The sequence below is a fragment of the Triticum dicoccoides genome, chromosome 4A, assembly GCF_002162155.2.
Source record: "Triticum dicoccoides isolate Atlit2015 ecotype Zavitan chromosome 4A, WEW_v2.0, whole genome shotgun sequence".
NCBI classification, from domain to species: Eukaryota; Viridiplantae; Streptophyta; class Magnoliopsida; order Poales; family Poaceae; genus Triticum; species Triticum dicoccoides.
This window is the reverse complement of record NC_041386.1, coordinates 42,555,259-42,570,509: the sequence shown is the minus strand read 5'-3', so window position 1 is coordinate 42,570,509 and position 15,251 is coordinate 42,555,259. Positions and strand designations below refer to the sequence as shown.

At 40.4% G+C, this 15,251-nt stretch overlaps 2 protein-coding genes across 2 annotated transcripts in view; one reads left to right on the top strand and one right to left on the bottom strand.

Moving 5' to 3' along the window:
• LOC119284870 (mannose-1-phosphate guanyltransferase alpha-like) overlaps nucleotides 1-4,637 on the top strand; it is a 5,288-nt gene extending 651 nt beyond the window's left edge. Inside the window, exons 2-15 of the mRNA XM_037564036.1 lie at nucleotides 43-143; nucleotides 238-338; nucleotides 447-525; nucleotides 1,144-1,204; nucleotides 1,322-1,368; nucleotides 1,471-1,563; nucleotides 1,722-1,812; nucleotides 2,173-2,221; nucleotides 3,064-3,180; nucleotides 3,254-3,401; nucleotides 3,534-3,626; nucleotides 3,702-3,770; nucleotides 4,127-4,169; nucleotides 4,281-4,637. Of these exons, the coding sequence (XP_037419933.1) occupies nucleotides 43-143; nucleotides 238-338; nucleotides 447-525; nucleotides 1,144-1,204; nucleotides 1,322-1,368; nucleotides 1,471-1,563; nucleotides 1,722-1,812; nucleotides 2,173-2,221; nucleotides 3,064-3,180; nucleotides 3,254-3,401; nucleotides 3,534-3,626; nucleotides 3,702-3,770; nucleotides 4,127-4,169; nucleotides 4,281-4,381 (1,193 nt within the window). The 3' untranslated portion in view covers nucleotides 4,382-4,637. The remainder of the gene's footprint in view (nucleotides 1-42; nucleotides 144-237; nucleotides 339-446; nucleotides 526-1,143; nucleotides 1,205-1,321; nucleotides 1,369-1,470; nucleotides 1,564-1,721; nucleotides 1,813-2,172; nucleotides 2,222-3,063; nucleotides 3,181-3,253; nucleotides 3,402-3,533; nucleotides 3,627-3,701; nucleotides 3,771-4,126; nucleotides 4,170-4,280) is intronic.
• Nucleotides 4,638-5,531: 894 nt separating this feature from the next.
• LOC119283395 (G2/mitotic-specific cyclin C13-1-like) lies at nucleotides 5,532-11,464 on the bottom strand. Its single transcript, XM_037562958.1, has 9 exons — nucleotides 11,306-11,464; nucleotides 8,703-9,233; nucleotides 7,251-7,477; nucleotides 7,090-7,168; nucleotides 6,927-7,003; nucleotides 6,432-6,462; nucleotides 6,199-6,351; nucleotides 5,977-6,117; nucleotides 5,532-5,897 (listed from the first exon to the last, which is right to left on the bottom strand). The coding sequence occupies exons 1-9, from the start codon at nucleotides 11,462-11,464 to the stop codon at nucleotides 5,826-5,828; spliced, it is 1,470 nt and encodes a 489-aa protein (XP_037418855.1). The 3' UTR covers nucleotides 5,532-5,825.
• Nucleotides 11,465-15,251: the final 3,787 nt, after the last annotated feature.

Below are 15,251 nucleotides of genomic sequence, written 5' to 3'. Positions count from 1 at the left end.
GCGTGGCTTCGTCTCTGATTGTCCGGTGGTTGGTTGGGTGTGCAGGGACGCGGTTCCGGCCGCTGTCGCTCAACGTGCCCAAGCCGCTCTTCCCGCTCGCCGGCCAGCCCATGGTGCACCACCACATCTCCGCCTGCCGCCGCGTATGACCCACGCCCCCTCCCTCTCCTCTCCGCCTTCCGCATTTGCTTGGTGGCTCGTGTCAGAATTGAGGCCTTTTCGATCCCACCGCTGCAGATCCCCAACCTGGCGCAGATATACCTCATCGGGTTCTACGAGGAGCGGGAGTTCGCGCTCTACGTTTCCTCCATCTCCAACGAGCTCAGGATCCCTGTCAGGTTCGCTTCGTGTCCTCCCCGACGCCTCCACTTCACTTCCTGTCAGTTTAGGCGCGTCGGATTCAGACTGCGGTGAACTGCCACTGACTGAGTGCTGTTTAATTCTAGGTACCTGAGGGAGGATAAGCCACGCGGGTCAGCCGGAGGGCTCTACAGCTTCAGGGACTACATCATGGAGGACACTCCGGTCTGCTCTTGACCAAATATCATCTTCATTTAAAAAAATGTGGAACTGAATTAGTTGTTTGGCATTTGCCGCTATTTGTTAGGGTGGATTCTAGTGTGTTCCTTCGACCTGGGATGTTTGAGTAGTTGAGTTTAGCGCCGCTGTGGTTTGCAGGATTTGAAAACACAAGAATAGGTAGAACTTAGTAATAAGATGTTTTGACATTTGGAATCCTACATTGAATATAAAAACACAGAAATCGGTTATAGAAGTTATTTGGTTGCGCCACAGGAAAAACACCGGTGTTTTGCATAGGGACCGAATGGATGCCAATGCCATAGTTGTCTCATAGACACAAAATTTCAAGGAGGTCTAACCTCTTGCTAGGAATTCTATGGAATAGTAATATCCCCTAGTAGAAAACCAATCCATAGAATTTGGAGGGTCCATTCCTTTGAATCAGATGGACTCTAAATCTCTAACGGAAAAATTCCCATGGATTTAAAATCCTACAAAATTCCTTAGTAAATTCTCTGAGAGATATGCAACTGGTTGGGTTTTACTGGTATCTACTTCGCTGTTCTGGGTCAGAATAAGGGAACTTTTGCCCTCTAAATACCCTTATGTTTTTTTTTGCAGGCACACATTGTTTTGCTGAACTGTGACGTCTGTTCTAGTTTCCCCTTGCCAGACATGCTCGGTAGGTTGCCAAGTAGCTGAAGTTGGGATTGCTCATTGTGTATTATTAACAGTGTTTGCTTTGTTAATTTTCTGTTGAACACTCATCACTAAAAGTATCACCATCTCTTCATTGCAGAGGCCCATAAAAAGTATGGAGGCATGGGCACTTTGCTAGTCAATAAGGTGTGAGAATGCCATACTAGTAACTTCCATATTAGCCGTAAGCAGAGTTCATATAGTATTCTCATGCATAAGTCATAACATTACCCCGAAAATCTTTCTCAGGTATCTGCGGAGTCAGCCAACCAATTTGGCGAGTTAGTAGCTGACCCTGAAACAAATGAACTGTTACACTATACAGAAAAACCAGAGACTTTTGTGAGTATACAGTGCTGATTATTTGTTGTTTGGTTTGCTGTTCTATTTTCCATTTGGAGAATTGTGCATGTCTTATTTGGTTTTCAAATTATTTTGGAACAACCAATCGTTTTTAGGGAGTAGTTAGCTTAGCGCTAATGCATTTTATACATGTGTAGGTGAGTGATCTCATAAATTGTGGAGTCTATATATTTACACCCAAGATATTACTTGCTATCGAGGATGTCCTAAAACAGAAGAAAGACAGAGGTATTATGCTCAGTTATAGTACATTTTTTTGCCTTTTAAATTGCTATGGTTTACACATATTGTCCATGGTTTGTTTGCCCATTCCTTCACCTCGCTACTAATTTTTGCCTCATTTCGTTTTGGCCATGCTCCCGTGAGGCATGTTTTGTTTTTGCTAGCATCGCCATTCAAACCATTAGTCAAAGAGGTTTGGCTGTTCCAGTTGAGCTAAAATTCTGACAGCTTGGTGACATACAAATTTGAGAAAGTATATTAGTTCTAGTCGGTTAATATTTTCTTCATTAGTCTTGTTTTGGTCCTCCTATTGGTACTTCCTGTTTACAGCACAAACTTTAATCACTCTCAATGCTAAAATTTCAGCTAATTTGCGCCGTGTATCCAGCTTTGAAGCTCTTCAATCAGCAACGAAGTATGTGTGTTCATTTTCCTGCATATTTATTTGGGTTATTTCTTAGTTAATGTGTATTTGATTATTTTTTAATCATGGCAATCGTCGGTGCTATTTTAAAGAATATGATGTCGTACTACCAAATTAATGCATCACCAGGAAGTTGAACGTGAACTGCAAGATGTCTATGTTCTAACTTGAAATACAAATGTCTTGGAACATATTTTTACAAACACAACTAATTTTACCACTGATCTTTTAGCAAATCAATGTCTCGTTAGATGGATTAATTGTCCACAAACAAGAATTCAGTTTCATGTATCCTTGAAAAAAGAATTCACTTCCATGATACTGATAAACTGCTATCCTTGTCTTGCTGTACCTCCGATGATTTCCCCCTTATATTTTGAAGATAGCTAAGTTCAGTGCACATGGATTGCTACCACATCTTCTCATCGCAATAAAACAAATGTTTGCCATGTTTTCTGAAGTTGTCTTCTGGAATGACCCTTTGTTTGCTTGAAGGCGTCATGAACTCATGATCGTTTCTTTAGGTTCCAGGGGGATTGTGCATGGAAATATAAAATCATAGAATATGCCTTACATGGCCATCATATCAATTTAGAATAAGAAAAGAAATGGGTAGGAGGACTAATTGGCCATCATACTGTCCTTGCTGCTTTGTAGAAAGCATATTTTCTTCTATCGTTGTTGGCCCGATTAAGGTCCTGTATCTAGCAATTCGGCTATTTTGTCTTCTTTTTAGTTTTTCCAAGAAATCTGTAGAGAAACGATAGAGCTTCCATTAAGGTGATCCCAAATTATTTATAGGATACTGAACATCTTGTGTTAATTGTCAACAGGGCAATTCCGGCAGATTATGTTAGGTTAGATCAAGATATCTTATCTCCTCTAGCAGGAAAGAAGGAACTTTACACATACCAGACACTTGATTTTTGGGAACAGATCAAGACCCCAGGGTAAATATAGTTCTTGACGGTGCTCTTTCTAATCTTGAAGTTGTTGATTGACCAGTGTTGCATCTATGCATAGGATGTCTTTGAGATGCTCTGGCCTATATCTCTCCCAGTTCCGCCATACCTCTCCTCATCTTTTAGCATCTGGAGATGGCAAAAAGGGTGCCACTATCGTAGGTGACGTATACATCCATCCATCTGCAAAGGTGCATCTAACTGCAAAGGTAACATCTGGTTCTTCAACATAAATTTAGTAGATTGTGATATACCATGGTGTGTGATATCCTTGAAATTATATTTATAACATGTCAATAGTTAGTGATGGTTTTATCTTTTTATACGCTATCCATATACAGATTGGTCCTAATGTTTCGATATCAGCAAATGCACGCATTGGAGCTGGTGCCAGGCTTATCAGTTGCATCATTCTGGATGATGTTGAAATTATGGTTAGTCTTCCTCTCTTTACCAAATGATAACCCACATTTAGGTACCTGCGTCTCAGATAATTCATTTGGTTGCAGGAGAATGCAGTTGTCATACATTCAATAGTAGGGTGGAAGTCAACAGTAGGGAAATGGTCACGTGTACAGGCAAGATTTTCTATAATTGCTTACCTATCCTATTAACAATTACTCATTTTCACCTCTTTCATCATAGAAAGCTTGGAACCTTTCATATTCTGATATTTCTGTTCTAGTCCAATTTGAGAAGTACGTAGATTTTAATGTTTATGCTTCTCTGCACTGAACATATCTACTGTACTGTTTTAAACATAACATTTTGTGGTTCCGTGTGCAAAATTACTATGACTTTGCTGAAAAAAGTTACTTTTGGTGTGACAGTACGTCTCGCTGTATCTGTCTTTGAGACGAAGTTACAATTACGTATACTGCTAATCCAGTCTTTTCTGGGTGCATCACGTAACAAAATTACTTTCTGAATACAGGGTGAAGGTGACCACAATGCCAAACTTGGTATCACCATTCTTGGTAAGACCGTTCCTAGATGATACCTTGTTACCTTCCCATAAAAATCTTGTGATAATATGCTTTACGTAGGGATAGTTCCTATGCTCGATTTGACGTGCTAGCTAAATGCAGGTGAAGCCGTTGATGTTGAAGATGAAGTAGTTGTAACTAACAGTATCGTGCTCCCAAATAAAACTCTCAATGCCAGTGTGCAAGATGAGATCATCCTATAATATTCCTTGCACAACACATATCTTTATTTAATCCTGAATAAGGTCTTCAAACCAAATATGTAATTTTCTTTCCTTTTCTTCTTTACCCCCCTTATGTATGCTTGCATTAGATTGGGGTCATTAATCTGTACAAGGCATTGGATGTGATATTGGTGTAATTTTGTTTAGCATTCTGGCATCAAGTTGACTGGTGTAGAAATTGTACAAACAGATTACAACATTACTATTGAGAACTGACATTTTGTTAGCTGGATCAGTTGTGAGCAATTGCTGTTCTTTGAGATCCCAATCGTTTTTCTTTCCTTTTTTTCGTTTCTTTTGCATTGAAAAGTAAGAAGTTCAGTTACAAACGTCCGAGGACGCGCAGGTTACAACGTTGATATGTTGCTGTACATCAGCTTTGATATGTTGCTGTTAGGTGTGTTGTTAATCAATCAATTTACGCATTCCATCTCACTTTGGGAAATAAGTTTGTCAGCAATAAATGCTTACTGGACAAAAACGCCTTTTGGAGGCCGAGCTCCATGGAGGCCTCTAACAGCATTTTTCAAATTTCATCAAAATTCATGTCTAGATTTCAAAAAATCATGAAAAATACACATATAGATGAAGACACAATGTACACGTGTGAAATTTTTAGCACAAAATACGTTGAAATGAGGGATGTGCAAAAAGGACAAATATGAGGCTTTTGATCACATGATACTATTCATCCTCAAAGTCAATGAACTTTTTTTTTGCACAGGTCACATTTCAAGGTATTTCATCCTGAATTTTTACACACATACTACATTTCATCTTTGTATACTTGCATTTTTTTCAGATTTTTTTGAACCCCCAAAAAAATGAATTTTGAATTTTTCGAAAATAAAGGGCTCCATGGAGCTTGGCCTCCAAAATGCCTCACTCCTTACTGAAGTTGTACTAAAGCAACAAGTAATAGGGATTGGTCCACTGAAAAAAAAAGTAATATGGATTGGAGGGAGTACATCAACTATTTTGCTGATGACATGTGCAGTAGTTGCAGTATCCATTTCACTTTGGGAAATAAGTTCGTCAGCAATCAGTGCACTGGTCAGAGGCAATATATTCTGCATAAAACGGTACAGTAGTAATGAAATGTTGTAACACGATAGGATTTGCCCTGAAACTTCATATGGAATATCACCGAGTATGGCACCATCGTATTCTATCATATGTACAAAAATGCTCCAGTCGCATATCATGGCAACATATCAATGAAGGTAGCCGCACTGCTACAACGCAACTGGAACTGGAACTGATTCTGCTAAAGCCCGGCAGGCATGGATAAGCAGGAAGCCGACAGATGATGCCCCAAATCCCTAATGCCTGAACAAAGCCTGTAGTCTATCTACTAACAAAAGAACCCTATTTGTAGTTTCTGCAACGCCTGCAAAAGATGTTGCAAGAGTACTTTGGCCTTTCACCGTCTGATGTTCTTCAGGAAACGCGGAGGCATATTTTTAGGTGAAGCCATTGCCGACACACCCTCAAGCTGTACAGTGATCGAAAAACAAATTCAAACAAAAAAGTTCGCATGCGAAAGCCAAAAAACTGGGGAAAGCATATCTTACCTCGCGATCATTATACTTGACTTTGACGGCGTCTTCTTTCAGGCCCGGATACGTTCCATTCAACTGCAATTCGTGTATCATCAAGATGCAAGACTTGAGATCAGAGACCTTGTATTTCGTGTTCCTTTGCAGCGTCAGGTTCTGCAGAATAAACACAAACCAATATCAGAAAATTATAAAGCATAGTGTACATTCAACAAAGGAGTACTCATGTCTTCTTACCCAAGGATGGGCAGTTGGGCTGATTGTGAACCTGGCCAAAAAAAGGTAGGCAGCAGCAACAACTGATGGATTGAACTGTATGCAGTCATAGTCCAGCAAGCTCAATTCTGCAAGGTAGCTACACAGAAACTCCAGCTTCTCCGCTTTTGCACGCTAAGGTTTGAAGAGGGGATAGACATTATAATAATGAACATTAAGTGAATACAATATCAGATGCTGCAACAGATGCTTACATCGCGTCCGCGGCAAACAGTTATGTATCTCCTACAACAGACATGCATTGAACATCAGGGTTAGGATCTTTTGAGTCCAGTGTGGCAATAATCATAAGACAAGATATATGTTATGCGAATTAAACATGGTAACTATTGTACATGCTGAACACAACGTGGTCGTGGGATGGCTTGGCCATAGAAACTGTGTTCGGCGTACCTCAGTAGATGTCATGGAAAAAAATTTATTCTCAGATGCTGCCCATGTGCTATGCTAGACATAGACAGACATGAATTCTGATAAGCTTTTCACTAGCCAGATCTAGGATTTATCTCATTTCAGAGTATTTTGTTTGACAGAACAGACATGTACCAAACGTTAGGCTTAGGAATGTATTTGAACACAATACGGAAGTAGTCATAATACTACTTATATATCTGAACTTTCATCGTAACTGTTTTACTACTGAGGAGATTTTATCTTTCGAATGTAAAAGTTTCTGCTCAAGCACATACCTTAGAAAAGTTCTTGCAGTAGGACTCCCCATCTCAAAGTTAAGAGATTTCAGTATGTCAGTCTCCATCTTCACAACCTTCGGTGCATAAAAACCATAAATGTTTCTTCAGCATTCAAGCCCTGGAAATGTACTATGGGAAGTTAAGCAGAAGCAAGGCTAACCTGCTGCGCGGTGTACGTGTTGCCAGTAACGCCCCTGTATCTTTGGACCTCATGCACAAATATGTCATCTTCATATTTCCTGCAACAATCCATTCATGCTAATCAGATAGTCACGCTAAGAGATAAATAAAAAAGAGATAAGCAATGGTTTAGTTCCCTACGCAGCAACAAGCAATGCGGTCACACCAAGTAATTGCAGCTCATGCCGTTTAATGACACTTGTTGTGAGGAAGCGGTCGACATATGAAACTGCAAGGTGAAGTGTGTCAGCAGGAAGCCTGAATGTACAAGCCACGTCCACCAGCCAGTCCACTAGGACCGCCCTCATTTTGGGATTGATATCTTCCTGTGTTGTCCAGATATAGTCATCCCTCGGCCTCCTCGATGCCTAGAAAATGTAGATAATTAAGTCGCCGAAAGAGCCTATTTATATCAACCCAAACAGCGAAAACATATTGTATTATGTCCATAGTCACAATTGTATCTTCAGATAATTAAGATGCCATGCACCCTGAAGAACCCACAGCTTCTGATATGAAATCAGGACAAAAAGAGAAGCTAACATAGAATATACTACAGTTTATGAATACTACAGTTTTTTAGATTACCACAGTTTTAATTACAGTAAGCTGTTTGGTCACCTCTAAAAATTGTGGTTTCAATACTGTAGTATTTGCAAAACCGCAGTTTTTTCTCTGTATTAAAAAAAGAACTCCAGACCTCTTTTTTTAAAACTGAGCACGCTGAAAAAACAACTCCATACACAATCCTGTGCCTTGTCTCTCGATGTGCATCTACTGGTGCCTCTCGACGGTGACAGCTCATTCCAGAGTTTGAAGACCGCCCAGTTGCAGGCAGCATGCAGTGGTACCTCAGACTAGTTCAGCTGCCTAATCTTATTGTAAGCTAGTTTAGTGCATAGATGTTTAGTGCATGTCCGTTCAAGTTTGTGGATGCGGCTGGTTGTTCAGTATGCAACGGTCAGCAAGTTGCGTACGCGCGTGTTTGCGACTTGTTAACAAATGGCTAACTGCAAATTTACATTACATATAAGTTCTAGCCAAACAGGTCTACAGTATTGCAAATACTTCAAAATACTCCAGTATGTTATTACTGTGGTATCGTGTGCCTATAGAAAAAAATACTGCAGTTTCTAAATACTTTGGTTTTACAATACTTTGCTATCAAACATTGGTGTCTTGCTGTGCATACTGCCAGCTTCGGCATGTAGTAATCCCATAAATGTGTAACCTGCTTCTGGTTTATTAATAAAGTAGCAAAAATTCGTTGCTCGGCAGAGATGGAAACCCACTATTGTCCAATGCCACAGTGCACTAATTTCACCATTGCCTTAACCACAAGTAACTAAACAACTACTCCTACATTATATATCCCACATTCATAAAAAAACTGAATAATTCACTGCAGTATATCGAGATGTATGCACAACACAATACGATCCCCCAAATTCCAGAAACTCATGCGCACAACGTGATCACGCCCCAAATTCTATCCAATGCGACCTCGCCTTAACTACCAGACGCGACTAATCCGACCGCAAGACCATGTAAACCCGACCCCTAACAAAACCGACATGGAGAACGAACTCGTACCTCCACACGCAGGATCGGACGAGAAGGGGAATCGAGAAGCCCCTCACCTCCAGGGACCGCATGTACCGGTCGATGTCCCCGAGGTACGGCGCCATACCCGCCCGGAGCGCGGCGGGGTCCGGCTGCTCCGAGTCCGGGTCCAGCAGGCGGGCGAGGTCGGCCGCGGTCTCGTCGTCGATGTCCCCCGGGTACGGCGCGATAGCCGCTGCGGCCGCGGCGGGGTCCGGCTGCTCCGGCTCCGAGTCCGTGCCCAGCGAGCGGGCGGGGCCAGTCACGCTCTCCTCGTCGCTGACCTCCATCCTCTTCCGGTTGCGGGTCCTCCCTGACCGGCGGCCGCGTCGTCTGCTTGGAAGCCCTCGGCGACGGTCGCAGCGTCGCCGAAGCGTTGCTCGAGGTTGAGACGATAGGCGGCTTGGCGGTTCGTGGCTGGCCCTTTAAGGGGCGGGAAGACGCGGGCGGTGCTCTCCATCGCCTCCGGCTCCGTCCTCCTCTGTTGCCGCTGGCCGCGTAGCTACATTTCGTTTCTTCGTGCTGGGTTTTTGGAGGGGGAGAGGGAGAGAGGAAAGCTAAAGGAAAAAGTCCAAAACAAACCTTGAATATATAGAAGAAAGCTAAACCAAATCCAGAACTCTTAATTCGTGAAATCAGCATACCAAACTTTTTAATTCCGATCCATTTTAAATCTTGGGAGGACTTCGTCGGTATTTGCTGAATTGGGTCGGCCCAGTAGCGCAGTCGCTCTCGCACGCGCACTAATTTGTTTTATCTTATTATTTTCTTTTATGTTTTCATTTCTTTTTTCATTTTTACACATGTCTAATTTTTCTCAGTACCCAATGTACATTTTCAATGCATACATTAAATATTTGATAAACTTTTGATATTTTCAAATAAATTATCGACATTTTTAAATTAAATGTTTCCAAACTTTTTTTGATACATGGTAATATTTTTTTCAAATACATGTTTTAAATTTTCATAATGACAATAAACATTTTATAAAACTACACGAACACTCTTTTACATGGCTCAACATTTTTAAATTTGCATACACTTTTTGCAAACACATGTCACGTATATTCTGTTAAGGTTATGACACATTTTTTTACAACACGCAAACATTTTTTTACATTGTACAAAAAGTGTTCGCACTTTAAACTTTTGTTCAGGTTTCAGAAAAAATTTATGCTTCAAAAAGTGTTTGCACTTTAAATTTTTGTTCAGGTTTAAAAAATGTTTATGTTTCAAAAGGTGTTCTCTTTTTGAAAGTTGTTGGTTTATTAAAAGTATTTGAAATTTTGAAAAATGCACTTTATAAAATGTTCGAAGATTTCAGAAATAAATACGTTTTCAATACTTGTTTGCCCCTACAAAAAGTTTTCGAAGTTCTATGATTTGGCTTCTGATTAAATATTTTTGGCCTCTTATTTTGTCAGTCATAGTCGTCTGGTGTAGTGGCTAGTGAAATCAGGTCAAACCTTCCATGTCCCAAGTTCCACTCCATGACATGTTTTTTTCTTTTGGAATTATTACGCCGCGCGTTAAGAAAAAGAAAGAAATAATTTTTACAGCGCGTGATAAGAAAAATATAGTCTCTTTGTGTCTGGTGTGCCGGCCCAGTCGAGTCCACACCCAACAGTCCGAAACATTTTCTAAACATATTATTTACAAAATAATTTATGAAATTTCAGGACCATTATTCAAAAACTCTAAAACAATTCTGAAAATCCGAAACATTTTTCATAGCATGTGGAAAACTGCTGGAATGCTGAACATTTTTTGACAAATGTGAATTTTTTGAAATCATGAACAGTTTTTAAAATGCAAATAGAATTTCAGAATTCCAAATAAATTTTTAAAAACACAAAATGAATTTCATAATGCCAAAAATATAAAACTGGAACATTTTTATACTATTTTAGAAACGTGCAAACATTTTTTAAGCTTCATGAATTCTTGTTATGTTATTGTGGGCCGGCCCAAATTCTTGCCCGTGAGAGTAGCTGGTTATCCCGGCTGGGATTGTAATATTCCAAGTGTGCCAAACAGGTCTAGGATCCAAAATAGATCAGGATTACAACTCTAGAGTGCCAATTTCCGGGATTCAAAGTTCAGGGTTTAATTTAGCTTTCGTCTATGACTTCAAGGTTTATTTTGGACTTTTTCCAAAGCTAAAAGCATCTCTAGCATACCCGTAAAAGGGCCGAATCCGAGTAATTTCGACGAGTATATGGGTTTAGCCCCTTTTTTTTCAACTTCGTATCCCGGGCCCGGCCCATAAAAAGTTTACCGTGGCCCAGAAAAAGACCCTCTGCATCGCTATTTATGCGGGTTCACCGCTCGGATATGGGTCAAACCCTATCCGCCTTCGTCGTTGCTCCGTCGCGATTCTCCTCCCCCTATGCCCTAATTTCTCGCTGTCGGTGAGCCTAAAAAAAATCCCTAGCGACCCTTCCCGACCCATGAACGGCTACTGAAGTGGTGGGAATGACGCGGAGCGCCGCCGCTGCCGCATCTCCGACGTTGCACGCAAGCGGGAGGGCGCGGAAGTGGCTCAACTATGGGAGCCGGCCGCCGCCGGCATTCAAACGCCGCGAGCTCACGGCCCGCCGCCGCGCCTCCTCCGGCTCCTCTGCCGCGGGGAGCTCGTCCGTGGGCGCCTCGAGCTCGCGGCTCAATCCGGTCAAGAAAGAGCCGGAGAAGCTCGGGCCGCTCACCATCAAGCTCGAGGACGACGCGGACCCGCCGCATCGAGGCGTCATCGGCCCCGAAGACCCCGAGGCAGGAGGACCACTTCGAGCACGCCATCATGGAGCACTCGGCAAGGGAGGATGAGGAGGCCGACGCGCGTCGCTGCCGCGAGCTTGAGATCAAGGAGATCTTCCTCGAGCAGGGCGTCGCGGCATTGCAGGCGCACGCGTCCAAGGAGGCGAACTTGCGCGTCATGAAGACCGAGTAGGCCAAGGTCTGGATCGACCTCGACTCTGACGAGGACTGAGCTCCTCCGGCTCCTCCGTTGCGTCGTCGCCGTCGCACCCGTCGATTTTGGTAGCCTAGGCCCGGGTACACTACACGGCCCGCAGATCCCCCTCCTATGTAGTACTATGATGTAGTATGATGAACAAATATCTATGATGTAGTATGATGATCAACTATGTATGATGAATGTTATTGCAAGTTTCCCCCGCGAATATTTTTTCCTTCAAATTTTACAGTTTCATATACGGGGTCTGGTCTGCAGCGCATGAATTCGCCCCGCAAATCTGATCTGCAGCGAACTGTAAACGCATGTTCCAGGTTTGACTTTTACAGAGTCTGCTAGAGATGCTCTAAGACTTGGGAAGCCCATTATTTTGACGCTGTTTGGCTTTTGCTTTAGCCAAGATGCCCTAACACGCAAAAAAATCCAAACTATTGAGAGTCAAACCGGCAAAACCCATGTTCGTAATCAGTAGAAACATTTAGAAAAAAACATTATTTCAGCACAACAAGGCCTCCTTTGGTTCATAGGATAGAAATTTTATAGGAATAGGAAAATCATAGAAAGTGAGATGACATGCATCTCAATTCCTATAGAGAAAAAGATGCCATTTGATGCATAGGTTAGGAATTTTTCCATTAAGTTTAGGCTAATGTTTTTTTTGCTCCAAAATGTGAAGAATTGATTCCAGGAATAGGAATCCATTTCTACAAACCAAAGGATTTCAAAGGATTTTTTTCCTTTGCAAATCCTATCCTATAGTGTTCCGACAAAATTCTTACAAACCAAAGGAGACCTAAACATGTAAGTCCTTCTAAGACGTATGTTGTAGCTAGGTTTGGGTATCCTTTGGCTTTTGCGGCAAAATGACCAGGATAGGTAAAAATTAAGTCACATAAATATATATTGTTACTCTTTTTATGGTTTATATTAAATTGTGTACATATATCTTATTCATTGGAATGAAGGGAGTAAGGATTAGTTTGCATGCCCATATGATTGCACACAGATTCTTTCCCGGGCCTCAAAATGGACCGTCTGTTGCCATAATGAATAATTAATGATGGTTGTTTAATTTCTCAACTCAAACCGGCAATGGTTAACGGTTACCCGCATCCGTGGACAATTACTCTATCAGGGGACATGGATGATCCAGTTTATATATCCACGGGTAAATTGTTGGATCAAATACCTTACCCAAAAGATAAGACGGAGAAGGGGATGTGAAGCATTACCCGTACCCGTTATCCGCCTTATCCATGAAGGCCTTATATTGGAGCCCTGAATCAATAGAACCAATGCAATTCCCACATACCCAACCAAAAATTCATATCATTGAAAACTTCTTTCGAATACGATTCAACGGTATAATTTTTGGGGACAATTGCATTTTTACCCCTAGTTGGTTCCTACCCGCGGGTTTTGCCCTTACTTTTCGAGCTTGCTCAGTTTTGCCCTTACTTTTTCCGCCGTGGTCTCTTGAATGCCCTTTAACTGTTTGACCAAAACTTTGAAAATTCATAAATAATTCATATGAACTCAGAAAAATGCAAATAAGATATCAAAATGTTCACATAAACATTACCTTTATGTGCATATCATTTGCATTCAGGACAAAAGCACCCTTAAACTACCTGAGGTAATTAATGCTATTAACATTATTAAAAATAAAAAGGTATATAAAATATATTTTTTCATGAATAAAAATTACATGCAAATGTAGGTGATATTTTCTGAACATCCTGATATCTTATTTGCATTTTTTGAGTTCGTATCATCTTGTTATGAATGTTCATACAACTTTGACCATTATTTGGAAACTTCATAAAAAAATGATACAAACTTAGAAAAATGCAAATAAGATATCAGGATGTTCAGAAAACATCACCTACATTTGCATGTAATTTTTATTCATGAAAAGAATATTGTGTATACCTTTTTATTTTTAATAATGTTAATAACATTAATTACCTCAGGTAGTTCAAAGGGTGCTTTTGTCCTGAATGGAAATGATATGCACATAAAGGTAATGTTTATCTGAACATTTTGATATCTTATTTGCATTTTTCTGAGTTCATATGTATTAGTTATGAATTTTCAAAGTTTTGGTCAAACGGTCAAAGGGCATTCGAGGGACCGTGACGGAAAAAGTAAGGGCAAAACTAAGCAAGCTCAAAAAGTAAGGGCAAAACCCGTGGGTAGGAACCAACTAGGGGCAAAAATGCAATTGTCCCTAATTTTTGTCCCATATAACTCACTGGTCTAATTTATGGTGAAAGTTTAATTTTGAAATGTGTGTGTGCTTTATTAATTGAAATAGGGAGAGTACAATCTTGACATCTAGGAGAAACGTTGCACCATCTTTATGGATTCAATCTCAAGATCCCCTTTTTGTGGGTAAATTTTGAGATCTCTTATAGGTGGTATGACCAGATATTTTTTGCGTGGACAGAAAACCACGCATAAAGGAGCAATTTATTTCAGAACAAGAAAAACTCTCAACTATTTAAATCGGACAATTTTGTTCCCTTTGAAACGGTTTGATGGATGAGATGGTGGTGCTTTTGTACGTTTTGCAACACATTAAGAAAAGAGGATAGAAATATACATAAATCTGATAACACATGAAAAATAAATAAAGGATTTACAGAAAGATAGTACTATTCTAGATAAGTTTGGAAAATTATGGAAATGTTTTGAAAAATCTTCAAAATCAATAACAAAAACAAAAACAAAAATATTATAGAGAATAATAAATCTAGGGAATTATCATGAATAATTCATGCTTTTCCATAAATGTTGCTAAACTTCCTTTGCCCTATTTTTTACTAATTTTTTTCAATAGTATGCATTTGCATTTTTTACTTTTATGTGTTTTTTTTCTTCTCATTCATCTTGATTATTTTATTTCTTCCTTTGCATTTATTGCTGAAAAAGCCTGTGTTGCCACATGTGCAAAACCACTGACACATTATACGGGAACCACTTTGAGTCAGGGGTGAGATCAAAATTATGAACTTTAGAAAGCTGATGAGTCGTTTGGGGCAAAAATACACTTTTCCCTAGAAAAGTAGAAGCACAAATGTTCTATTATCCACTCTGGAAAAATCATGGAAGCACTAGCTAACTGCTAAATTCAAGAGAATAAGGAAACGATTTCAACTATGGCAATGTGTCTACCAATCCGAATTACCGAGGCATCTAGTTTGGTCATCCTATTCTATGATACGCCATATAGATTTATCAACTGAAGAATGGAATTGGAGGATTATTTTGAAAGAGCACTTAATCAAACTTGTCAACCTTGAGAAGATATCAAAATGGCTAGCGACGCCTCTTAGCTAAGAGGCTGCCTCCAAGCTTTATCTTAGAGTAAAATATTTTCCTGGTCTTACTTGTCATCATGCGATGTACAGGGGGATTGGAGCATGCGTGTCCATCCAACGAGGGTAGCTGATGAGAAGTAAATTATTTTATGTTTAGGTGGGGTACAAGCTTTGGCTGTACCAGACTCTATACATTGCGGAATTCTGCACTTACCTTAGAGGCAAGCGGTAGCGCTCCCGTCC